Raw genomic sequence first — 27,242 nt, 5'->3', positions numbered from 1 at the left:
TGGATTGGAATCCAGCTGCCTGCTGTTCATCTCCACCTGGATGTCTCAAAGGCACCTCATAATCCACATAGCTAAAACAGAATCATGATTTTTCCCCCTACACCCAGGCCTTCTTCTCCCTTCATTACCGGTTGTGGGCCCCACCTCCTACTCACCTGGTTTCACAACACAGGGTGTCATTCCCAACTCTTCCTTCTTTCTCACCTCCACAGCAAGTAAATAGCCAAATCCTGGCCACTCCCCCTTAGCTCCAGCTTTCATAATTATATTCTTCTCTCTACATTCATCCCACAACCTTCTAATTCAGGTCCTTATCTAGCCTCAGCTAATGCAATTTCCTCCTAATTGTTCTCCCTGTTACCACCCCCCCACCCTCCTACCCTCCACACAGCCGCCAAATTAATGTTGCTAAAACACAGATCTATTTCATTTCTGCTGTTCAAGAAAGTGCATTGGATTCCATCTTATGCCTCTGGAAAAAAAAATACAAATCCTTCTGTTTGTCCTTGAAAGCCATTCACCACTGGGTTCTAAACTCTCTCCTCACTTCTGTCTCTAGGCTGCACCTTTCAAAATTTAGTCTAAGTAACTGCCACCTCTTACCAGAGGCTTTCCCTGATGGCCCCAGCTACTATTATTACTTTGCATGTATTTAGCATATGTTTTTATTTCCTCATCTTTGCAAAATCTTTAACTGTTTTGCAACACTCCCAATGGAAATTCCCCCAAACCAAAGAAAGTGAGAGTGGCTGAGGAAGCACAGTGGTAATTCATTAGGTTAAGAATCTACGGGATGTGATACTTGGAGATCTGCCAATAATTCAGTTCTATTGATATAGGACTGCTACAGAAGTGAGATATAGCTTCCTGAACAACAAATTTGGTACTGCAATATAAAGTTATAGGGTCTTCGGTTTAGAAGCAACATTAGATATCATCTAGAACACTTTTCTCCTCCATACCCAAATAAGAAAACTGAATCATTGGACATCAAATAAAATATCCAAGATTATAGTTAGTTCAGTGTTCTTTGTATTATACCACACTGACAACTGCTAAAGAAAGGAACTATGGGAAAAATCATACAAAGACAGGCTAACAGCAAAGCCCTAAATGAACTGACAAAAAGAATTCTTCCTGATTGAGAAAGTTCCCTATAATCAACAAACCAAGTCAACAAGTATTTCTAGGCTACTATATGCCAGAAACTATGTTTAGCACAGGGGGTATAAAGAAAGACAAAAACAGTCTGTGGCCTCATGGAGCTCACAAGCTAATGAGGAAGACAACATGTAAACCAATTACAAATAAGATATATGGTAGAAGAGAAAATGTGTTTTTAATCATATCTGCTTCTTAAATTATACTGGTCCCCATCACTGAATAGTTGAGTCATTCCATTACAGTAAAAACTTCTCAAAAATTTATTTCACATTTTCCTTTCAGTTATAAGAATTGTGAATTATGTGTGGATGATATATTCTTTATTTCCATCATTTTTCTCTAGTCACATTTTTCTCCAAAGTAAAATCCAAGACTTCACATATTTTCCAAGCAGAAAGCAACAGGACTGCCCAATAGCCAAAGTATAAATCTGTGAAAGAGAAAATCTGGGCTCTTTTCATTGGTTCCATGTGGTAATTTTAAAATTAAAATTTAACAAGTATTTTTAGGTTTCTACTGTATGGTGAGAAATGTGCAAGGGGCTGGAAGAAATAGAAAATCTGGTTAAGATATAGTTCCTGTATCCTTAAAGTTTAAACTCTAGTAGAAGGAGGAAGTATGATTCCTACACAAATAACCATAATTAAAAATAGTACCCAATAAACATATGAGAGGTACAAAGTGTTTTAACTCTATGACATAATAGCCTCCACTGCCAAATAAGGATACCTTTATACTTGATGCTTACTTATCTTCCGATCCAGGCTATCATTATGGTACAACTTCATTTACCTAATCAAAACTCAGATTACCCTGAGGCCAACCAGAATGTAATAAGCATATTGGGTCTAGATTTAGTAAAACTCAGGGGGAGTCGGGGGAAGGAGCTTCGTTTTTAACACATTCAGGATCTCCTGGAGTATGCAGGATCAAGGAAGGATAAGGTTTGGGCATCAATACTGTACAGATTAATTATGGCAATGTACCCTTAAACATGTCTGCAGCTTGCTGACAACATAACATCCTGAGGCAGACAAATAGGCCTGTAGGTAGGCAAAGAAAATGTGTCTGGTAATGAAAATAACAAAGGCTAAACTCCATCTATAGTTCGACAATCAAGCTTGTCTTGGGTTATTACTGATAATAAGGCTGACTCTGTCTGTCTCTCTCTCTCTCTCTGCTTCTCCATCCTTTTCCCTCCTTCCCTACCTTCCTCCCTTCCCTCTTGTCATTGAAGACTAGGAACCTGATTTACAAATTTGATTTTGTTTCTTTTCCTGAATGGGAAAGGATTTGCTGTGATATTCTGAGTAACTAACATGATCAACTGGAGAAACATCCTAGACAGCATCTCCAGAGAAGTTAAGGAAAAAGGCACAGTAGTGCAACCAGGCACCTTTCAATCAAAGCAATTTATCCAAGCATAGACTACTCTAAATTCTGTATTCAGGGACCCAAAATGACAACCTCAAATTAATTTACCTTGATCACCACTTACTTAGAGGTTTGGTATGATTTAGAACTTGAAAGGACCTTAAAATTGTTTAATCCAACCTATTCAATTTACAGATAAGTAAATTTCAAACAGAAAGTGGAAAATGAGCCAAAACTATACCTAGTCTAAAATTTAAAAAAAACTGAAATGGGTTATGGTCTCCTGGTAGTCCATTACCACAGTACCCAAAAGGTGGGGGCCCCAACCAACACTTCCTCAGCACTGTGGCACTGTGGGAGCAAAATCATTCATCATGCTCCTCTAATCCCTATGATCATCCCCTGAGGTGAAAACCTCCTTCCCTTGCTCTCCAGCTCAAGTCTATCACTCCCTGGTCATTTGCCTTCTCTTTCCACTATGCCTTCGTTATCATCAACAAGCCTCTTTGGCCCAAGAGCTCAATTCTTTTAACATTCCTTCCAACTTCCTGTATTCCTGTAAAACCTGTGGCTCTCTGATAGAACACTGCATCACTCTTCAAGCTGGCGGACCCTATTCTCATGGGGTCATTGAAGTAGAGATGAAGGAGTCAACATATTCCTTGCTTTACATTATCACTTCCAGATCTCCACTCTGCTAATCAACAAATACAACAAGTACTGGGAAGGCAGGTGCTATTATTATCATTCACATTTTACAGTTAAGGAAACTAAGGCAGACAGAAGTTAAATGACTTGCCCAGGGTCACACAACTAGTTAGTTACTGAGACTGGATTTGAGTTCAGGTCTTCTCAACTCTGGGCCCAATGTTCTATCTGATGCATCACCTAGATGCCTCTGGAAACAAAGACAGGCAAAAACATGATCCCTGCCCTCAAGGAGATTTCATTCTAATAAGGGAAACAAACATGTAAACAACTATATACACTCAAGATACATACAGAGGGTGACCACTGGCAGTGGAGAAGACTGGAAAGGGTCTCTTATAGAAGGTAAGATTTGAGCTTAGTCTTGAAGGAAGCTAGAGAAGCCTGGAGTGAGCATGACAGAAAAGGTCATCTGACAGAGAAGACAGGATGAAAAGGATCAAGGATGCACGTGGCAAGGTTTGCATTGGCAAAGAGCTACCTCTTCATCTGTGACAAAGATGAAGGACAAGACAGTCAAAGAGAGGTGAGTGTTGTGAGACGAGGAGGAGATAAGAGGGAGCTCTCAGCAAAAGTTCTCAATTTTTTCAGTGAAATGTGAGGTAAGATCTTCAGTTGAGAGAGGAGAGGAACGGAGGTACCAAGGGAGGACTGAGGAGGCAGAAAAAGGTTGGAATAGTTATTGCAGTGAGTGGGATAGTGAATCAGAGGTATAAAAGGATTGCCTTGCTGCAGTGAAGGCCCAATTGAAATTATGTTATATAAATCTCAAGATGGACTCATGTGACACAGTATTGGGATTTTTTCCAATTTTGTTCAGCAGCATTTGAATAGGAGCAAAGGCAAAAGATGGTCAGAATAATCCAAAGCTGAAGCATGGCAAGGTATAATCAGGGATAACATAAGGGGCAGTCAAATGTAGAGCACAAGGGGAGTAGAACTGATTCACCAACTGGTCAATACAGGGAAGGAAGGAGAGTGCAGCTAGTGTAGGAATGATAATCTAGGAAAGAATTGAGGGTGGGGGGAATTAAGGTCAGAGTAAGGATGAAGAACAGAGTAAGGTGTTCGTAAAGCAGAAGGAAAAGTGAAATGATAAAAGAAAAGAAAGGAATGTTCCACAATCACTTAGCAAATATCACTTATTGCAATGATCTACCAACTAGCCTCGAGACTACTCTTTCTTCTTTGTCAAGGAGTTTAGCACGTGGTGCCTAGTTTTTCACCCTTTACTCCAACCCCTTTACTGTCCTCCTACTTGGAGACTTCAAGATACATTCTGATATCCCCTTAAATATACTGTTGTATCAGTTCATTAATATTCTCAACTATCATGATCCAAATCACGCTACCTTAGCTACCCACAAGGATGCTCACACCTTGGATCTCACAATTCCTCATAACAATGCCACCTGTATGATCTTGAATCTTCCATCCCTCCCATCTATCCCTTTGTACCACTCTTCTTTAATTCAGTCTTATTCTCATTACAACGTCCAATCTTTCTCATACCTTCCTTTTCTCCTAGCCTATCATTCCCAGTAGAGCCTCACTCTCCTCCTTACACAGTTTTGTCAACCAATTCAAATATCCATTGTCCTCTATCACCAACTCTTTGGACACCTTTGCTCTTTCTGTTCAAACCCTGACAACAGTCAACCTTGGACCACCTACCTCCCCCATCTGCCTTCTCTATTCATACTTGTGAGAAGTTAAATACCACTGAAGGCAATCTCAACTGGCCCTCACTGCTACATGGCAATCCTTTACTGTTCCTTCATTGACTCTTTATCCCCCTTCTCTCAATATCAGTTACAAGCACTCTTGTCTCTCTTCTTCAATGCCATTCTCAATACCCCTTCTCTAAACAGGTGTCCTTTTTCATACCTTACTAAGGTCCAATATGAATTCTATCATCTCCTTAACTCTTCATATTTACCTAGCCTCTCTTGAGTTTCAAATATCTCCTAGAAAGAAGTGATCCTTTCGGCTGTCGAAGTCAACTCCACTACTTGTGTGCACTTGATAGCATCCCCTCCTATAGCCTTCAGGAACTCATTCCATCAAATCCCTCTTTCCCTTTTATCTTTATTCTTTCCGTATCTACTGGGTTCTTTCCTGCTAATAAATGTATACTAGATGGGATTAAGACAGAAATTATTTTTAAAATTATATTTCTTTTACTGTAACAACTTCACTTGTTCCTAAACACAATTCTAATTCTTCCCCATTTGTGTCTATCAATTAACTACTGACAACCTACTGCCTCTATTTCTATGTTTCTTATGCCTGCAACATAATAAACTGGTTGAGCTTTGTTGTCGTTCTGATTTAGCTAAAATAATAATCATAAAAGCTAACAAAAAGTCAGGTTTTAAAATATTGGCAATATTGATGTTGATTGTAATAAAAATTCAGGATCCTGGATTCAGTTACTGACTTAGTTACTGAGGTATACTTTAGTAGATTTGTGATTACGCTATTCTTGTTTATGTCCATAAAAAAATCTACCTTGAAAGGAAAATTTCCTCACTTTCTTTTAATACCAGGGGTACCAATGTACACTAGGGCTGTCCATCTGTATCCTCTAAGTCTTTATATGACCAGTCTACCTCCTTTTCCAGTCATATTTATCTTCAATCATGTATATGTGTTTAACTGCAAAGACCTAATATATAAATTCTCCCTATATATGTTCAATAAGTATAAGGTCTGACATATTTTATTTATTTTTTAATGAAAGGGAGTTGGAGGAGGAGACAAAAGCAGGAGAGCTGACAATCTGCAGTTTGCATTACTAGTACTCACTCCATATGCTAGATAAGGGAATCCTTTGCACCTGACCTAGCTTCTGCTGCAGAGATATAAAAGAATAAATATTTACTTTTTTCTTTTCTTTCTGAAAAGTTGGGGGCTGCTATTTATTAGTTTAAACAAATTAAGTCAAAGAGCTCTTAAAGGCTAAAAATAATTCTTTCTCCCCCCCCCCCCCAAAAAATAAGTAAGAGTCACTGGGAAGAATTTTCTGCACTAAAAATCAACCAGAAGCCAAGAAGGAATCCTCTTCAGCAAGTCTGATTATCAGGATAGCTCTACAAATTCCTTAACAGCTGTAATATTACTTACACTATTTTTTGTGTAATCCTAACCCTAACCCTAAATTTGGCTGAATCCAGTGTACCAGAATTTCCTGGTTCAAAATAAAGTAAACAGTTCTGGACCAAACTCTTTTTCACTAAACCATTGTTTTATATTGCTATCTATATTGTGAGAGATAAAGATTGTTAGAAATCTCATCTGGTGTTGATCACCTTTGGGTTAGAAATAAATAAAGATACAAATAAAAGTGGAAAAAGTCTTACAGTAATTTTAATTCTTTTAAGGATTTGAATGGATGTCTGTTCTATTTTAAAATCATTAGAATTTAATAGTATGTCAACTATTATCAGTTTTTTGGAAGGAACTTGATTTCCTTGTGAACTTCATCATGTATTAAGGAAGAGATTACTGTCTGTAACAATCTGTACACATGTTTCTGAAACATTTTCCCTCTTTCCTCCCACAAGGGAGAGGTTGAAGACCAAGTTAAAGAAATAATACTCATATGTGGTCCTGGTGGCCAGAACAGGGCCAGGTAAAAGTATACAGTTTTTCATAACCCTATCCATGAGTGAATCATGAGTCCCAGAAGAGAGGTGGAACCCAAGTTTTCAAGTACATCCCAGACCAGGGATGGGGAACAACGACATTGAGGCTACACCTGATCCTCTAGTTCCTCAAGTGCAGCTCTTTGACTGAATCCAAACTTCACAGAATAAATCCCCTTAATAAACGGATTTGTTCTGTAAAACTTGGACTCAGTCAAAAGGCCACACCCAAGGACCAAGAAGGCCACATGTGACCTCTAGGCTGCAGGTTCCCCACCCCTGTCCTAGAAAGTAGTGGGAGGCTTCAGAATATTCTTCTGAATAATGATGGGAATTAGGGGGAGAGTTTAGAACAGTCCTTTTCCACTGAGGGGTTAGAAACAAAGACCCTCAACAGGTCAATTCTGTCACTTTTCATCACATCATAGTACACTCTGTTTCCCCTGCTTTTGGATTATGCTTAGAAATTGAGCTTTCCCTTGTAAACCTCTACTGTGGCTCCGGTTAAAGATGACGAAAGGGGAATGAAAACAAGATTTGTGACTAATACATTAAAGGTAGAGCAGAACTGCTAACAGTGCTACGGTTTGTGGAATGACAAGGTATATTCACCCCAACTTCGGATATTACCCAAAGGTCAACCCCTTCTCCTTTTCTCTATACATTTTCCCCTTAGGGAATTCATTCATTCTAATTAGTCTCAGGTACTAAAATAATATATACTATTCATAAATGGTTTACCAGCCACAAAATGCTTTTGTTTTATTATTTGTTATTCTGAACTTAAATGCCAATAAATTGAGGATTTTCCTATACACAGCAGAACACACAAAATAGGACTATAAATGAAATTATGAATGTCCATTCCATACTGCTTATTTCAAAAAAGTATAAAATGAATTCCACATGTTATTTTCAAAACTGTCCTGCTCACCAGTGCCTCCTTCTGAATTTCCTTCTGTTATCTTCTTTGCATTTTTTAAATACCTTTTTTTTTATTTTTAGCATCACCATTGTGGACCCACCATCCCTTACTCCTCAGTTAAAAGCTAGAGAAAGAGTTTAAAAAAAAATGTCTTGTAATAAATAAGCATAGTCAACCAAAATAAATCCACACAATAGCCACATCCAAAAAATATATTCTTGTATTCTTCACCTTGAGTTGACTGGTCACCTCTCTGTAAGGAGGAGGCTAACATGCTTCATCATAGGTGTTCTGGAGAGAATCATGACATTGATTAGGGTTCTTAATTTCTTCCGAGTTGTTTTTCTTTACAATGCTGCTGCCCTTGTGTATATTCTGCTCCTACTTCTGTTCACTTCTTTGTGTCGGTTCATATTCTCCAATATACACGGATATGCTATGATTTGCTCAGCCACTCCCCAACTGATGGGCATTCCCTTATATTTTTGTTGTTTTTTTAAACACCCTTCCAGATCAAGAAGTTTGTTTTCTTTCTAACTATTCCCTCCTCCCCTTTAACCACCCTATCCCTAGCCCCATTTGCTTCCCTGTTAAATTTGAAGTATCTCTATAAACAAAATGCATGTGTTTTCATTCTCCTGTTCATTTCAGATGAGAGGAAGGTTCATTTCCCCCCATCTACCCCAGCCTCCATGTTTGTACATTCTTTTTTTTATTAATCCCAACTATGAGAAAAAAGCAAGTTCTACCCCTTTCTTCCTCCTTTCTACACTAGTGTTTTCCTTTAACTTTCGCTTCTCTTTCTGCTCTTAAAACCCTCCATATACCTCCAGATCCCCTCTTTTTCTTATTTAATTCACTCAGTACCCCTTAAAGAAATCATGGCTCTAAAGGTACACTTGTATCTATATTCTCCCCTTAGCAGAATGTTGGCATTATGTTATCATACAACCCATATCCATTGTTCAGATAAATGTACCTTTTTAGGCAAATATATGCAGGTTCTTATTTCAAAGTTCCTTTTTTCCCCCTCATCAAAAATGCTTTAAAATGCTCATATTCCATTAAAGGCCCATTTTTCCTCCAATAGGATCCCACTCGGCTTTCCACGATATTATTCTTGACCGTAAATCTATCTCTTCTGCTATTTGGAATATGATACACCAAAATCTTCTCTCATTAAAAGTTGAAGCTTTCCTTGTTAGGGTTTTGTCTTGCTGAGAATTTGCAAGTACATAAAAATAATCTCTAATGATTGGCTTTACACTAGGACAAATTTAAATTTGAAATGTAAATCCTGGAAAAGTTTTTCCTAAGCTGTGATTAGTGAAACTTGCTGTTTGAGGTAAAAAAAAAAAAAAAAAGTTCAGGATTTTATTTTGAGTTCTCTAGTGGATCATAATAATCCATTGATAAATCAATAATCCATCATCTGAGAAATGCCACAAGCTACTCAGAGAATGTGATACTGGTGGGAAGTCAGCATCGGGAAAAGCTGAGAAGACAATTTTAGCCTCATTCTAAGATGGGATCCTCCTGGCTCAGTTTCCCATTATATTCCTTTGAAAGGGAATGTTATGCACCTGGCTATTCCTGAGTCTGGATTTGATACTGCATGGTGGGAAAACTGAATTATCTGAATCCAAACAGAGCAAAGGATGTTTTATCCTTTCATATTTGGGCCCTAAATCCAGTCCCTGCTCTATATCTGGGCCTTGAAGTCTTTTCTGTCAGATTTGTGTCTTCCAGACTACAGGTCATTCACCTACAGTTGGTAGCAAACAGTGGGTATCAGCCAATGTCCCTCCATCATTCCCTGGATGCAGCCTGTGCTTGGTTCCAGTCAAACTCTTTGGGACCCCGTTGAAGCAGGGACAGCTTTACACCCCTTGCCAACAGGAAGCCGAGACCTTTGCCCCTTACCCCAAAAGAATTTGGGTCCCATTTGTTTGAGGGGGGGAATGATGAGGATGGGATCTAGACCCCAAAAAGGAAAAACCCTGGACTTTACCACATGACCAAATCTCTGGAGATAGCCTGAGGCTATAATCCCATCAACTGGCCTTTCTCTGTGGCTACACCCAATCTCCCAATTCTCTTTACCCTTAACCTAGCCGGGCCTTCCCCCTAGACCTATGTCCCCCGGCCACTTCCCACCCTTAATCCTATCTAGGCTACCCCTGGAGTTCTATTACCTCATAGACTACTTGGACACTCCTAGATCCCTCCCATAGTCTTTCTGTATATAAGGTCCATCTTGTCTCCATTAAGATGCTCTGATTCTTATAACCTAGCCAATAGCTCACTAATGTTCAGACTCCTTAAGAGTTTGCCCAATATGACTAATGTTCTAATAAACCTTGTCTTTGGTTGGGGGAAAAAAAAAAGTTGAAGCTTTCAAGTCTTGTGTGATCCAGACAGTGGTTGCTTGGTACCTGAATTGCTTCTTTCTCAATGATTTCAGTATTATTTCTTTAAATGGGTGCTTTGGATTTTGGTTATGACATTCCTGGGATTTTTCCTTTCCGGGTTCCTTTCAGGAGGTGATCGGTGGTTTCTATCTTTGTTTTCTGGTTCTAATAGAGCTAAGGAGTTTAAATTTATGATTTCTCCAAATACAATGTAAGGGTGTTGTTTTTTAAATCATAGTTTTTAGGAAGTCCAATGATTTTTAAATTATCTTTCCTTGATCTTTATAGATCAGTTGTTTTTTTTATGTCAGATGTCTTGTATTTTCTTTTACTTTTTAAATTTTTCAGTTTTGTTCTAATATTTCTTGCTATTCTATTTGCTCTAGTCTAATTTCCAGGGAGACCATTACTTGTGTAAGGTTTACCATTTTCTCTTCTAAACTACATGTTATCCTTACTGTTTTTTCTTCTGGAGATTTTATTTTTTTTCATCTTTCATTTATTTTTTTTTCCCTAGGGACTTACACAGTTTTTGAGGAAAACTCATTTTTTTTTCTTTGAGAAACTGTATGCAGCTGGTACAGATTTGTTTATTTCTTTTAGGAAATGTCTACATCTACAGAAATTTTTTTTTTTTGGCACTGTTTAGTGTTTCCTTTTATTTACTTATCCCTCCAAATTTCGTTCCTGAATTGGGACTCTTTACCACATCAATTATCTGCTGTCTGTTAAGACAAGTGTTCAATCCTTCTTGGTTTCATCCTGGATTCCCTGCATTCCTATACTGATCTTCAATCTTTGAGGATTGAGCTCCTCTCGAGTTTTGAGGTTCAAAGAACTAGATCTGTAGGGTTCTCCAAGGTATGGCAGGACAGAGTGCTGCAGACCTCAAAGCGGCTGTCCTGGTCTAAGAACTTTCATGATGCTCCTCAAGACTACTATACACCACACCCTGAGGTATTCTGACTCTCTGGGGCTTTTGTGCAGGGTACCTATTCTTCTTGACTCCTCTAAACACAGAGCCTCAAAGGATATAATTATGTCTGGCCTGTCATTGGACAGGCTGGGAAACTGGGATTGTTCACCTGTACTGGAGCCAGCCTTGTTGGTGGTGTCCTTTCCTCTTCTCTACAGAGGCTTTTAGTCAATTTTCTATGCAATTCCAGGGTGAAAAACTTCCCTAATGCAGCTTTCATTGGGTTCATTTATCATTATTCTGTCTGGTGGGAATTTCTAGGGTTTTGTTTTTTTTTTTAAGATTTGTAGGTATCTAGGTGGTCTAACCTAGCCATCTTGACTGAAGTCTCAAAACGTTTTTCACTAAGACTCTAACAGGACACTGCTGAAATCTCTCAGATTTCTCTTTCTGATCATGTCTTCTTATGTCAGATCCAATCTTATATTTCCAACTTGCTCTTAGACATTTATACTCAGGTGCCTCCCTCATCACCTGAACATATCCTTATTCTGTGCCCAGAAAAAAAACTTCCTGGATTCAAACTTCACCTCTGCCACTTTCTACCTGTATGAACTTTGGTGGCTAGTCAGTTGACCTCACTAGGTCTTGATTTTCTCACCTGTAAAATGAAAGTTGGACTAGATGAACTCTGAGTTCCTTTCATTTATAAATCTGTGACCTACTAATCCTTACATGTAATCAGTTACCAAGTGTTCCATGTGAATTTTTAAAAATTTCATTAAAATTTTAAAATGTCTCATCTTTCTATTGTAAAGTCTTCTCACTTCTATCTCCTTAACCCAGATCTCCATCGGCATCTCCAACAGAGAAATGACAGGAGAAAAGGAAAAAGTGCAAACTCAATAAATTCAATGATGTCAAATTATTTGACTGACAGTAGAAGGGGCATAAAAGAACTTAAAATATGGCTTCAAAAGATTGTCTGTAAGCTTGAAATTAAGCTTTTAAATCACACATATGTGCAAAGTGGTTCTGACCATTTAGATCTAATATTTCCTTATGTAAAACCTTCATAGGGTCTTATTTCTTACTATTTATGGATAGTACACAGACTTATTTTAAACCTAAGGAATTTTTTGCCAAGAAGGAGACATATTACTACCGCAGGATAAACAGCAAGTATGGTTCAGAATTGCTGAATTCTACACAGATGTGTGCCAACAACAGTCATTGTCCCTGTTCTTCAGTATGGTAATGGTTTACAGACATGATTTAATTGCCAAGTTATTGCTAATTATAAACCAAAAGGAATACTGACAGATAATTCACACAAACTGATTTAACTAACAGAGCGGGCATTAATTGCCTTAGAATGTCCTTTACCCACCAATTCAGATTTCAACACTCCAAAAAGCATCTATACATCCACGATTCTTTACTAGTCTTTCTCTTTTCCTTTTAAAATAGCAGAGATGACCTTGATACAGAGTATCTGTTCAGCCGCATCTCTGGCAACCAACTCCCCTCCAGCTGGCCATAAACTTCCAGGATTTGCCCCATGGCTTGGATGATTATTGTTTAAATGATGTATGTTGTTACATAGTAATAAATTGATAATGGCATAATAACTGCTTGAGAAACAATGAGAGTAACATGGTAACATGAATTTATAGGGCTATATTACGTTCCAATAAGTGCAATTAACTTGTGTTACCAGACACATGTATATATGAACACACCTTATTTTCTGATGCAAAGAGGCAGCATGGTATTACAGTTCATAGGAGGAGCAGTTTCAGAGTCATGAAGATCTGAGTTCAAGTCCTGATTCTGGCAGACTCTATTTGTGTGTCACTTAGTAAATCACTATCAGTGTCTCATACAACTCTCTAAAACTAAAATATACAAAAGATTTACTAATCTGAATCACTGGAAGGAGTTTTCACATCAGGGTTTTCCCCGTATCAATAAAATCACAAATCTAAACAAAAAATTCTTTTTGTAATTTTTCATTTTTTTAAAATTTGCTTTCCTAGTTAGCAGAGTACCTGGCACATAGTAGGCACTTAATGTATGTCTGACTGACTGGAAAGTTTGTATAGACCTGACATATTGATGTCAACACATCTCTTTATTGGATAGAAGTCCTTCACATACATACACACACACACACACACGCACGACCTTCTTTTCTTTTAAATAGTATTTTATTCTTTCCAATTGCATGTAAAGACAATTTTTAACATTCATTTTCTGAAATAAAATTTTGAGTTTCAAATTTTTCTCCCTCCCTCCTCTCTAAGATGGTAAGCAATCTGATATAGGTTATAGATTTACAACCATGTAGAACATATTTCCACATAAGTCATGATGTGAAAGAAGAAAAAGCACAAAAGGAAAATCCTACCAAAAAATTTTAAAAGTGAAAATAGTATGCTTCAATCTGCATTTCGATTCCTTCAGTTCTTTCTCTGGAGGTGGATAGCATTTTCCATCATGAATCTTTAGGAACTATCTTGGATCATTGTATTGCTGAGAAGAGTTAAGTTAATTACAGTTGATCATCATACAATATTGCTGTTGTTGTGTACAGTGTTCTCCTGGTTTTGCTCACTTTACTTTGCATTAGTTCGTGTAAGTCTTTCCAGGTTTTTCTGAAACCTGCCTACTCATCATTTCTTATAGCACAACAGTATTCCACTACATTCATATACCACAACTTATTCAGCCATCCCCTCAATTTCCAATTCTTTGTCACCACAAAAAAGAGCTACTATAAATATTTTTAAACAAACAGGTCCTTTTCCATTTTTTGGTGGGGGGAGAAGAGGAGAATATCTTTGGGATATAGACCTACTAATGAATCAAAGGGTACACACAGTCTGATTGCACCCTGGGCATAGTTCTAAATTGCTCTTCAGAATGGTTGGATGAGTTCACGAATCCACTAACAATGCATTAGTGTCCCAATTTTTCCACATCTCCAGTATTTATCATTTTCCTTTTCTGTCCTGTTAGCCAATCTGATAGGTGTGAGGTGGTACCACCTTCTAATTACAGATGCAAAGGTCTGGCTCCTCAAAGCATTTCCAAAGCTTAAATCCTGAAGCTGTTGCTGGAATGTTCTTGCTGAAAACTCCTTGTCTTAGATACTTGGGCCCAAAGGTGTATCTAATTATTTCAATCAATCCCAATAGAGAATTGTCCACTGTTAGTCCACACTTTTGACTAATTGATTTGATGAGAAATCCAGGTGAACCTGAACCCTTAAAAAAGAAAGTTGTCCCTAAGTAGAAAGATGACTAATGAGTTCTCTTGAGAAAGAAAAATAAGGCAGTAGATTTAGCATTATCTTCCAAACAAAGGCATATCATTTCATAGTACACCTCATCACCCTGCCTTATGGTGCCCATGAGAAGCATTTGCAAAAAGACTACATGAAGATCAGTGAAGCGTATACACTAACATATATTGCAGAGGTTGAAGAATTAGAGAAATTCTACAAAGAAGTTGCTAAAACCCTCAAAATTTAGTCAACATATACTTTAATATTGAGTGACTTCTCTAAAAATGTGAGCTTAGTTAAAAAATACATTGAAAAACATGGCTTATGATTAAGAAATACAAGAAACCAAAAAGGTTTTTAAAAGCCTCACGCAGATAGAGAGCTTTAATACTTTTTTCAAGAAGATCTGAATATACTATAGACATGGTAAATACCAAGTAAGTTTTATACAAAAAAGCAAGGTATCCACATCAAGAATCTATTATATCTACTACTAACAATTCTATTTTGTTCCTTAGATTTTTATTCATAGAAGAATCTGAAAACAGGTTATAACTGAATATTTCTCCTTTCAGTAAATTAATTTACTCATAATCATCTGAAAACAAGCTTTATCTTTAGTGTTAAACCCATTCATACCTCAATACTATAACAACTAAACTTCTGGTATAAATGTATATCAATACAATACCTAAGAGGAACAATGATCCTGAGCAAGGTCTCAATTCCTAGAAAGGATTAGATATGTTGATTGTACCCTGCTTCCATATATTCACCAGGAATTTAGCTAAAAACCTCAAATTCACTCCAACACGTTCTTTGGGGAAACAAACGAATAGTGAACAAAGACCAAAATAAGACAAGAACAAGACAATGTACGGCAAAAAGTCAAGAAACCCATCTAGGGAGTATTTATCATTTCTATAAGCCTGTCTGTTACAAAAAAACTCCCAGATAGTTAATCTAGTTTCTATGTGAGCAAAATGAAAACATAGAAAAAAAAAGTTTTGGTTGGTTTTTTCTTTTTCTAATTTAAAATCATTTTTCCTCATCAAAACACCCAACTGCTTATTAATACTGAAAAACATTTAGGAGCAATTTCTGATGCCATTCTGAAGGTGCAGTATTATAGAGTGAAACTCATATGGAAGAAAATAAATTATATGGGAGAATTGATTACGACATACTGACACTCATTGGGTTTTTTTCTTGTTGTTTTTAAGAAACTACAAATATGTTTTCTTCCCTATTTCCCATCGAAAATGCAAGGGAAATTTGGTCACTTGGGTAATATATGGCACTTGAAGTGTTGAAAATTATTTTTTCCATTAAATGGAACTTTTTCTACTTATGAGAGCTATTAATTAAGTTCCTACTTTTAAAATATGAAGCTGTTGAATCACTCACAGAAGGACTATATTAAATGGATTCAAGACACTACTATACAGAATTCTCCTGGCTCCCTTTTCACAATACTAAGGATTTTCAGTAAAGTTTTATGACACACAATAATCATAACCATAGAAGAATAACAAAGAAGCTTTTCTCCACTATTCAGGCTTCAGGATAACCTAAAGCAAGAACAGTGGTTGTGGAGGAAAAGCTACTGGGAGAAATGTAACCTATCTGGATTCTAAACATCTGAAACTGCAGTGACACCCTGTATTTGCTAACCCATACCATTTTAAGAAGCCAACACTTCCTGTAGGATATGCTTACTAGTAACATCTTTTCAAAGAAGGTGTTTCCCACTGATGTATGCTGGTGCCCATATGCTTTGGACGTTATGCTTTGTTAATCATCAAAAGACATCATTAGGGACATATATGATCAGAAGCAAGAGATAACAGATGGGCAGGCCATGTGTTCCACTGGCATCCATGCAATTCAATTCAATTCAAAAAGCATTTATTAAGTATCTGTTATGATCAAGATGCTGTGCTAGAGGCTGAAAAAACAAGATCAAAATAAGAAATAGTCCCTGACCTCTAGGAGTTTATATTCTCTGGAAGAAAGGATAGGGAAGAGGAAAAAGAAAACACAGATAAATAAATGCAAAGTATATACAAAGAAAACATAACTTTAGATTTGGCAAGGACTTCATGTAGTCCAACCAATACTTGAACAAGGATCTCTTCCATCCAATAAGGAAGTGTTGATCTGTACTTTGCTTGCAGGCCTCCAATGCGGGGGAAGTACATGCTAACTCCTAAGGGGACCCAAAAGAAGTTCTTCTCATAGTTCCCCAGAACCCAAGGGGTACAATGGTTTAGGGTGAGAAGGTTAAACTTTTGTGAAGTGAAATTCTCACCTCAACCAAATAGTAATTGTCATTCCACTCCTGCTACTACCATCAAGTTCAGGTTCTTCTGGAGCAAGAGGGCTCAATTATGGAATATGGAGTCACCCCAATTGGAAGTGATCTTTTTGTCCTCAAAGCTTTCTTATCAATGCAATTAATGGGAAGATTGGCAATTGAGGGACCAATCCTCAGAAGTACTTGAATTCACTCTTCCTGGCAGGTTAAACAGACCACACACATTTATCCCTTCCTACTCAGAATCTAATATGTAAAACACTGGATGCCTATTTCCAGCCACATATGCCCAAAAGGCTGGTATTTTTATGAAGACAAAGAAGTCTAATTAGCTGCAGAGCTGGAAGAACCAATGACTCCAGAGGCACTGAGCTGGAAGTGGGTCCAAATGAAAAAGGGATGACTCAAACTCTTGGACTCTTTTGCTTCTAGGTATTAAGTGAGACTATTACCTATCTAATTACCTATCGGTAAGTACATGATGCCTGTTTCTTTTGCAGTAATTCTTTCCTGATCTTAGGTAAGTAAGTATTCAGAGAAGAGTATCCAGTCAATAATGTGGGAAAAGGAAAGCCAGAGGTCCCATCAGAAGGCCTACCAACGACTAAAGGCAATGGCCACCATAGGAGTGATGGTCAACGAAAAAGGAAGCACCTACAGGAAGACGTGTAAAGACAGTCATCTGAAGACAGTATCGTCTTAAGTGATAGTGACTCCTTATGATGGAGAGTAATACTGTAAAGGCATTGATTCTCGAAGCCCAACAGAGAGCGACCCTAACAAGAACCTTGTGAGTATGCATGAAGGAAGAAAAGGACTTCCAGGACCAAGAATCAGAAATAAACACCCCTTTGCTACACATGTTCTCTGTGAGTATGCCTCCTTACCACTTCACCATAAATCTGAGCCCACTCTCTTAAGAAACCTTAGATATGCAAGGGGAAAGAACACACCCCCAGTTTAAAGGGGGGTAAGGGTTGTATTTTAGTTACTGTTCTCATAATTTCTCAGTAAAAGAAATCTCTTTTCTAAAAGCTAATGAAGTTCAATTAATTCTAAATGATAATGAGGAATACACTGAAGAGGGCTCAGGAGTGATAGGACTAAAAATTCTAGCTCCTCAGGATCTTATTCTAAAATTGTCCTAGAATCCTAATAGGGAGCTGTACCCCAATCTGTGAGTATGAGTGCAGTTTAGGGGAGTGACCCTAGAAAGGGCACTAAAATACCCATTCTTTGGACTTCTCATTATATTCTATATTTGAGTATATTTATATATTTCAACTAGACTATAAATTCCTTAATGGAATCAACACCTTTTTTTACTTTTCTACTTCTTCAGCACTTTGTACATAACAGGTAATATTCACCTGATATTAGGCTGTGATAAAAATGATAATTAGGGAAGAAGACACTTCATTTGGCTGGAAGGCTATTATTCTACTAACTTGAGTATTGATATATGTTTATTGACTTGAATTGCCACAATAATTAACTAAGAAAAATAAGAAAGATCAATGGAAATGGGTATTTCTCTTATAAATAGCAAAATACATAAGCCTTGTATATAACATACACTCCTAATTATCATATATCAAAATTCAATTACAAGGGACCCAACTCCACTCCAATAATCTATCCACAAAATACACTGTGAGACAGCATTTAAAATGTAATAAATGCTTTCTATACTACGTTTCTTTCTTTTAAGTACTAGGTTGTTACTAAAGCATCAAACATTGAACTGCATGACCATCTCAATTTTTTCTTACAGGAAGCATTTATATCTATTCCATTATAAGATTTAACCATGAAAATGTACATGTATTTGTGCTGTAAGAATGTCCTGAGAAGGCAAAAGGGCGTGGGGGTGGGGGTGGGGGGGGGGGGCGTGGAACTACCATTTTAAAAAATAACCCTGTAGGGGGACAGGGATAAACTATTCCATTTGCAATACTAACTTATTCTGTCTCATCTTCCTCTTAAAACTGTTCATTATTGCCAACATGCTATATGGGAAATAAGTGGCACATTTTAAAATTAGTATTCTAAATGTAGTCTGCATGCCCTATTAATTTTCTTTTTTTTCTTATTTCAATTGTTGCCGATCACTTAGGAGGCAGCTGGCAACCTGAAAACAAAATACAGTAGAAAGCAGCCAAGCAGCCAGATGCCTAGAATGACACGTGCAGATGTTAGGTCGGCTTCAGCACCACTTGGCATTTTCTTTTGACCAGCATCAAAAGACTTGTTCTCAGAATCACTGAACCAATGTGTCTGAATCCAAGCACTGGATTCTGGGTACCCATTCTTCTTTCAGCTGCTCTCTACCTCACTCACACCCTCTAAAGCCTACAGCCCAGCATGCCAAAATAAAAAGTGAAATGGTGAATTAGTTAACTATACAGAGAATTAGCTACAAGCAAGGGGTGAGAGACATGTGCCATGAATATTAATGGAGCACAGGCAATTACAATCATTAGAGCCAGCTTCCTGTGACATACACACATAAAACCAAGATGGCACGTGGCAATCCGTAACTAGTCAGATAGGTTAGGATGCTGTAAACCTGATGAAGGTGTAGGAGTTAGCTATTTCAATTAATCTAGAAAGGCCTTGATTATTCTCAAGCTTAGTTTTCGTAACACCCTAGGCTGCTTATGGTTATTTCAAAGAGTATCTTCCTCTCTAAAAACTTAGGAAAATAACATTTATCTTACGATAATTAAATGTGTGAATTGAAGGGAAAATAGAATGCAACAAAATTTAACAATTTCAGGGTGTGATAACAATGATTACTACAGTTTCTGGAGTTAGGAGTTACTGGATCATCCACACAAAGCACATACATTCAGGATAAGGCCTCATTGAATGTGCTTATTCTTTAAGAGAATTTTTTAAATTAATGCAAATATAGTTATTTAAAGCATCACTGGAAAAGGAGAATCTAGACATAATAAAACCAATGTAAATAAAATAACCAGAGGCCTTGAAGAGGTTTACAACTGAAAGTCATTTATGACTTTAATATTTTGTATTATTATTAAAATATGTCAACTGCCAAACCAGTATGAACTAAATGTTCTACTTATTCACCACTGTGAGCATACTACAATGGACCTCACAGAGTGGAGATAAAATTTTTGTGTAGTCTTCAGAGGAACCTTCAAGAGAAATTCAAGTCTCCAGTTACATTATATCAGTCCTCCCTGAGAAAGTAGAGAATAGGACATTCTCCTAAATTACTGGCCAGCAATATGAAACTCTTAGAGATGCATAATTCTTACTTATTCCAGATTGCCTTTTCACAAAAACCAAAAGTAAAGTATGTATAGAGCAAGACAGGTGCACCTATTCATTTGAGATTAAAGAGCTTTTGTTCTCATAACTTTTAAATTATTAAAAGTCTTTCCTGTGGTAATTTAAGATAAGTCAAATCCCACCACAATGAGTAACATAACAACTATTCTGTAAAATTATGTCAGAGGATTCCCTCAAGCTTCCAGAGGTTTCCTTTAAGAAGGCTATTTTCAAATATTTTAATGTAGTGGTATTAAAGGGGAAAAAAGTAGATGGAGTAAAGAAAAAAAGGAGTACATGGATGCCTTCTCCTCCTGTTTCTCTTAACCTTTTTTTATGTTATAAAGCCCTTTGGCAGTCTGGTGAAGCCTATGGACCCCTTCTCAGAATCATGTTTTTTAAATGTACAAAATAAAATACATTAGGATTAAAAAGAAAACCAATTACATTAAAATATAATCATCAAAATATTAAGAAAACAAGTTCACAGACCTCATTTAAGAGTCCCTATCCTATATCTAAGAAAAAACTAGGTTGAATTGTAAAAGTTATACTGGTCTGGAAGAAACTGAGAATCAGAACTGAAGAGGCCAGCACAAAATGGGCAAAGACTGGGAATCACAGCCTTCCAAATACATCCTGCTATCTTAACTGAGGGTATGAGCTTACTTCAGTTCTTTTTACATAAGATCTGTGATTTCATCAGTATGGGTGGGTGCTCTTAGGTTGCAAGAGTGGCTGTGGCCCAGAAGAAGAAAAGAAAATAATCTGTCATTTGAAACTTTCTTTCTGGTGGAACTCAGGTCTTTTGAAACAGACACAGAGTTCAATGCCAATCAGGACTTGAAACCTTTTTGTCTTAATAAACCTGCTAAACTTTGCTTTCTAGGCCCATAATGCAACATACATAGTAGGCAATAAATAACTGATAAATGAACACCATGGGGATATATTACAATTAACTGAGAAATCATAAAACCCTTCTTTTGAGTTGCTGGTTAATCTCTTGGTTTAATACCTTCCAAATAGCCAATCGGCTCAGAAGAGAACACATTTTGAAGTGGGAATAACAAAGCAAATTCATGTTTCACTTCTCGGAGCACACCACACTGCCCAAAGAGTTTTTCTTTAGAATTTCGGCTTATGAAAAATCATTAAGTATATAGAGGCATAAAAATAGAAAATCATGAACAAAAGTCTATATCACAAAATAATCTACATAAAGAAATGGCAAATGGCAGTATGAGACATGACTATATTTGGTTGGGCATATAACCATAGTGTACCAAAGCCTACCATTAACTTGTCCCATTCTTTTATACACTTGACCACCTACTGCTCCCATAGGTGGTACAGTGGATAGAACATTGGGCTTGGAATCAGGAAGACTCATGATCATGAGTTCAAATGCAATCTCAGACACTTATCAGCTGTGTGAATCTGGGCAAGGCACTTACTCTTGTTTGACTCAGTTCCTCATATGTAAAATAGGCTGGAGAAAGAAATTGCAAACCACTTCAATGCCTTTGCCAAGAAAATCACAAATGGGTCACAAAGCGTCAAAAACAACTGAAAAATGACTGAAGTGAATTCTCCTACGATACAAAGCAATTCAGTTTAGTATGATTAGTATGTATGAGAATCTGAGGGCTGTTCAAAGTTTAGATATACAATCAGATCTCAGAGTCTGATGGGGGCTAATACAAAATAGGGGCAACTAGGTGGAGCAGTAGATAGAGTGCCAGGGCTGGAATCAAGAAGACTCATCTTCTGAGTTCAAATCCAACCTTAGACACTTATTAGCTATGACCCCAGACACCGTATCTGCCTTAGTTCCTCATCTGTAAAGTGAGCTACAGCAGGAAACAGCAAATCACTCTAATATCTTTGCCAAGAAAACCCCCAAATAGGGTCACAAAGAGTCAGACATAACTCAAACAACTGAATGACAATACAGAAACACAGAAAACAATACCAATGCAAGATATTACATGATCAATGCACTTGGGAGATGTAAAACACAGGAGACCCAAGTTTGGTCTCTTCCCCCAAATACACTTATATTCTTATCTCCAATTCAAAGTCTTTCTTCATGTCATTCCCTAGTCCTAGAATTCTCTTTCTTCTCCCTTCAACCTATCCACAAAATCTTAGAGTTGGAAGGAACCTTGAAGAATATCCAGTCCAATCCTCTCTTGACCTATTAGGCACCAGATTTTTCCACTTGGTAAATAACTCATGCTTTGACTACAGAATATGAAAGTGCTTCCACAGATATAAAACACATGCATACAAGCCTAAAAGAAACTCTACACAAGCAGAAGCCCAAATGCTATTGTTCTACAATGATATCACTAACAGAGCACAACCAAACTTCAGTATAAAATGACATTTTATTGTAACAACATTCAGCCAATCACCTGAGGCATAAATCACATGGCAATTTGAGTTATCCTGGGACCTCTGGTGAAAATTTAAACTAAATAACAAACTTTAATGGCAATCCCTTATAAGTGACAGCCTGTATACAATCACCATTTGTTTACTATATGTGAATACATATTATTCCTATGGCATCTATTATTAATGTCCACTACTTAAATAAATACAGTAACATGAAATATAAAAGAAATAAATCCCAACCATCAAATCTCAGAGCTCATAATAATATAATAGAAATGAAAAATTAATCTCGATATAATATCAAAAAACAAAGTCTTTATAAACACAAAGCAGAAAAAACACAAACTCACCAAAAAAGTACATAGTAGAAAGTATTGAAAACTTGTCTTGAAATATACTGAAGTTTGTACTGCCAAAATTACCTTTATAAGTATTTAATTGATTCCTCCTAGTCTGAGAATTCTGGAAATAATTATTGTCTGCATACATTGTAGTAACATAGTTACTTGTGGCCAAGAGGTCTTTAAAAAGCATTTTTATGTGTCGCATTAAGTTCTTTGCACTGAAGTTGTTTTGACAGTCCTAAATATGTAGTGTACTTAAACATTCTATTTGTTACTTCATACTAACTTAGAATGTAAAATTGGGAGCAAGAACTACCTCACTCTTGAAATTTAGCCTCAGAACCTAGCACAGTGCCTGGGACATCATAGGTCCTTACCTGATTGAGTGGTACAAACAACACCTGAAACACTGTGCTGCCTGCTCATACATTTACACAACGCCAAATAACAGGGAAATGCTAGAATGTGTAGATTCATGAGTTAAAAACTGTAATTTAACAGGCTTGTATTCAGGTACCAAGAAAACCACATTCTTATAATTTAGGCTATTGCCTCATAAGCCTGAAATTGTCTTTGTGAAACCACAAGAGGATAAATGGTCTCATGTGAGAAAGCTTAAGGAGAGTCAAAAAGCATGTAGACCAGGCTTTATGAGTTATGGGTTCCAAAGAGCCTTAAAAGATACAGAAACAGAAATGAAAATAAGAATTCACAGAATTCTGATTTTACTCTATTTCTCTTCAACTGAAATGGAAGTTAATGAGTTAAATTGAAATGGAAAAGTTACAAAAGCAAGTTGCAGCCTAGGATTATATTTTTGGAATTGGAAGGAATTTAGAGGTTATCTAGTCTGGGGGAGTCAAACTCAAAAAAGGAGCCCTGCAGGCCACATTGTAACTTAGGAAACCAGAAATTAATATTATCTAGGTTATACTGTATTTTTATTTATTTTTGTTAAACATTTCCCAATTACATTTTAACCTAGTTCCCCACTCTGGAGTTTTTAATACCTCTGACCTAGTCCAGCCCCCTAATTTTACAGAGAGGAAATAGAGGCCTATAGAGGTTAAGTGACTTGCCCAAAGTCAGTGTTGGAGACAGGATTTGCACCCAGGCACTCAGATGTCTAATATAGAGTTCATTCCATGCTGCATCTCATCAGTATGCCATCAGAATAGGACCAAAATGGAGACTGAGATTATTTTCCTAAAAAGGTGAAATAGGACCATTTAATATTCTTTAAACTTTTTCTAAGTGCTAGGTACTATAACGGTATAATGGAAATAACACTGGATTTAGAATCAAGAGACCCGGAAATAAATCACAGCTCTGTAAACTTATTAACAACGAGAACTTGAACAGTCTAAATTCTCTGGGCCTCAGTTTTGTCATCTATAAAATGGAGATAACATCTGCAATACCTATTTCACAGGGAATGTTGTGATAAGTGTTTTTGTAAACCATATAAATATGAGTTATTATTGTCTCCTTAGAAAACACCTAAAAATCCCTCACAGATCACATATGCTAAATAGGCCTTGAACCCTACCAAGAAAAGCATAGTCCCAAGCACTCTTCCCAGAGAGTACCATTGGTAACAATTCCATCCTGGAATAATCCTACTCAACCATCTTACTTAGAGAGCACCTTACCCAAAAGAAGTCCAAGGGAAGGAGCGCACGGCTCAAGGGATTAGTTATTGCTAAATTCACACAGAAAGGATAAAGCTTAGACACAATCTGGGTTATTACCAGAAAGCTGTGTAGGGCCAAGATGGAATCATGAGAAGATTACTGTTATACAGTCTCATAAAAATATATTCAACCAACAAAGAGCTGGAAGAGTCATTGCTTACTAAAAAAAATATCTGATAAGGGGAAGATTAGTTTTGTCATGCTTTCTAAGCCTATTTAAGGTGCCTTCAGTTTTAGTGGCTTTTAAAGAGGGCCCTAACAGTGAATGTGCATTATGGCTTTAGTAATAATGCTACAGAAATATTTATGAGCAGGGGGAGGGGATGGAAAAGGAAAAGAGAAACTCATTTTTATTTAAGGTTTAAATGTCTTTCAGTATTTTGGGCCCTAACTTAACAATGAATACTTTTTATTGTTTACCATTTTTTCTACTATTCCTACCAGTAGAGGAGAATAGTTACAAGCAAATAGTAGAATATAAACTCCTTGAGAGCAGAAATTAACTTCTTTTTTTAATCTTTATATCTTCAGAACCTACCAAAGCACATGGCACATAGAAGATATTTAATAAATACTTATGGTTGAACTGCATTTAACTTGATCTTTTAAAATGTGGTTTTTTTCTTAATTTGATTATTATTAAAACAGTCTGTCAAATAGCTGAAAAAGTGAGAGGGGTGGCTTTTAAGAGGGAAATTTCCGCAAAGCCATTTTGAAGTTTATCATACTGTACCATGGTTGGTTCCACAGGCCAAAAATTCAGTATTATGTCTTAGCCCATACAGTTGCTGCCTTTCTCACAAACACACTTGAAATGTATTTTACACCTGGGAATTTCTCATGATAATTTAATGGTCTTGAAAAGGCAAATCCTTCTGAGATTTCTCTAGAAACTAATGACAGAAATCTAGCAGAGAAGCAGTTTTACAATTATCTTGCTATAGTGTGTGAGTTTTTATTGATTTTCACAAATTGCTAAATAATAAATATTTGCTTTTTAAATAAAAGAAAAGCAATAACTAAAGAGAAAAGGACAAGTAAGTAAACAAACCTTTGTAAATTTCCTGGTGAGGGAAGTATTATTAAAAATCTTTTCAATAAGTATGTCCAGAAGAAATCCTTCATAGAAGTGAAGCAAAAAGTACATCTGAATCAAAAGGGGGAGGGGAGGAGGAGTCTCACAGAAATTAATAATCAAAAATCTCTTCTTCAATCTTATCTTTATAAATCCTAACCTTCTGACAATATCATCAGAATTAAGCTCACATCTTCCAGACAAAGGAAGACTTATACTACACTCATAAATTAAAATTAAAACATCATTTCTGATAGCTTTGACTCTTTCATGTTAGTTCTATGCCATATGCAAAAAATATTTAAAAGAACCACAAGAAAGTCAAAAATAAATTTTGCAAAATTACAAAGAACAATCATGGCTCCAAAGAGATATGAGAAAATACTCCCACCCAGATCTTTATAGAAGTAGGAGATCCACAGGCATCATACCTTACACATCATTTTCAGACTTTTTCAATGTACTGATCAATTCTGCCAATTTCTTTCTCTTCTTTTATTTCATTAAAAAGATTATTAATTATATGGAATGGCTCTCTCTGGGAGGAGGAGGAGGAAGAAAGACACTGAGGAATCTACCAGATTGGCTAATATGACAGAAAAGGAAAAGACAAATGCTAAAGAAGATATGAGAAAATAGGAACAATGATACACTGTCGGTAGAACTGTCAACTGGTCTGACTATTTCAGAGAACAATTTGGAACTATGCCCAAATGTCTATACCTTTAGACCCAGCAATACTAATACTAGGCCTATATCCCAAAGAAATAAAAAAAAAGATAGGAAAAATACCCTAGATGTACAAAAATATTTATAGCAGTTCTTTTTGTAGTGGCAAATAATTGGAGAATGGCTCTTATTTTTATAAATTTGACTTTTTCCTAAATATTTGAGATATAAGGCCTTTATCAAAGAACTTGGTATAAAAATTTTTGCTATTACCTAATTGTCTTTTAGCAAAATGTAGTTTCCTTGACTGTCTCTTTTAATTAGATCTATTTTCGTTTTTGCCACGTCTAAGATCATGATTGCTACGCCTGCCTTTTTTTTTTTTTTAACCTCAACTAATACATTCGGCTCCCACCTTTTATTTAACTCTATGTGTGACTTTCTGTTTCCAAGTGTTTCTTGTGAAAAACATATTGTTGGATTCTGGTTCCTAATCTATTCAGCTAGCCGCTTCCATTTTATGACTGAGTTCATCCCATTCACATTTACAGTTATGATTACTATGTATTTACCTTTATCTTGTCTTATTCTGTTTATCCATCTCTCTCTCTTTTTAATCCAGTCCCTCCTCAAAAGTCGGTTTTGCCTCTGACCACTACCACTCTTAATTCTCCTTCCCTTTTATCACCCCCCATTCCTTTATGCTTTTCCCCTCCTACTTCCCTGTTAGGTAAGATATATTTCTATAACCAACTCTGTGTGTGTGTGTGTGTGTGTGTGTGTGTGTGTATACACATACATATACTATATATACACACACACACACACATATACACACACACACACACACATATGTATTCTTCCCTCTGAAAAATTCTGATGAGGCTGTCTTTGCCTCTGTTTCCCCCTTCACTATAAGCTGTTCCTTGCTCTTCTCTTTCATATGAAATAAATCCCCCTCCTCTATTCTTCTTCTCCCTTCCCCCTTCTCCCAGGGCATCCCTCT

General features: G+C 36.7%; 1 protein-coding gene across 7 annotated transcripts in view; it reads right to left on the bottom strand.

Annotated features, from left to right (window-relative positions):
• The window catches only part of ST7 (suppression of tumorigenicity 7), a 283,519-nt gene that overhangs the window by 163,027 nt on the left and 93,250 nt on the right, over positions 1-27,242 (bottom strand). The window contains exon 1 of one of the 7 annotated variants that reach the window (XM_027845021.1): positions 156-276. The exons of the other annotated variants lie outside the window; for them this stretch is intronic. Within the exon in view, the coding sequence (XP_027700822.1) occupies positions 156-261 (106 nt within the window). The 5' untranslated portion in view covers positions 262-276. Of the gene's footprint in view, positions 1-155; positions 277-27,242 lie in introns of those variants that run through there. 7 annotated transcript variants of the gene reach the window in all.

The sequence above is a fragment of the Vombatus ursinus genome, unplaced genomic scaffold (assembly GCF_900497805.2).
Source record: "Vombatus ursinus unplaced genomic scaffold, bare-nosed wombat genome assembly UNPS02014946.1, whole genome shotgun sequence".
Lineage (NCBI taxonomy): Eukaryota > Metazoa > Chordata > Mammalia > Diprotodontia > Vombatidae > Vombatus > Vombatus ursinus.
The sequence above is the reverse complement of the archived record's forward strand: the minus strand, read 5'-3'. Positions and strand labels throughout refer to the sequence as shown.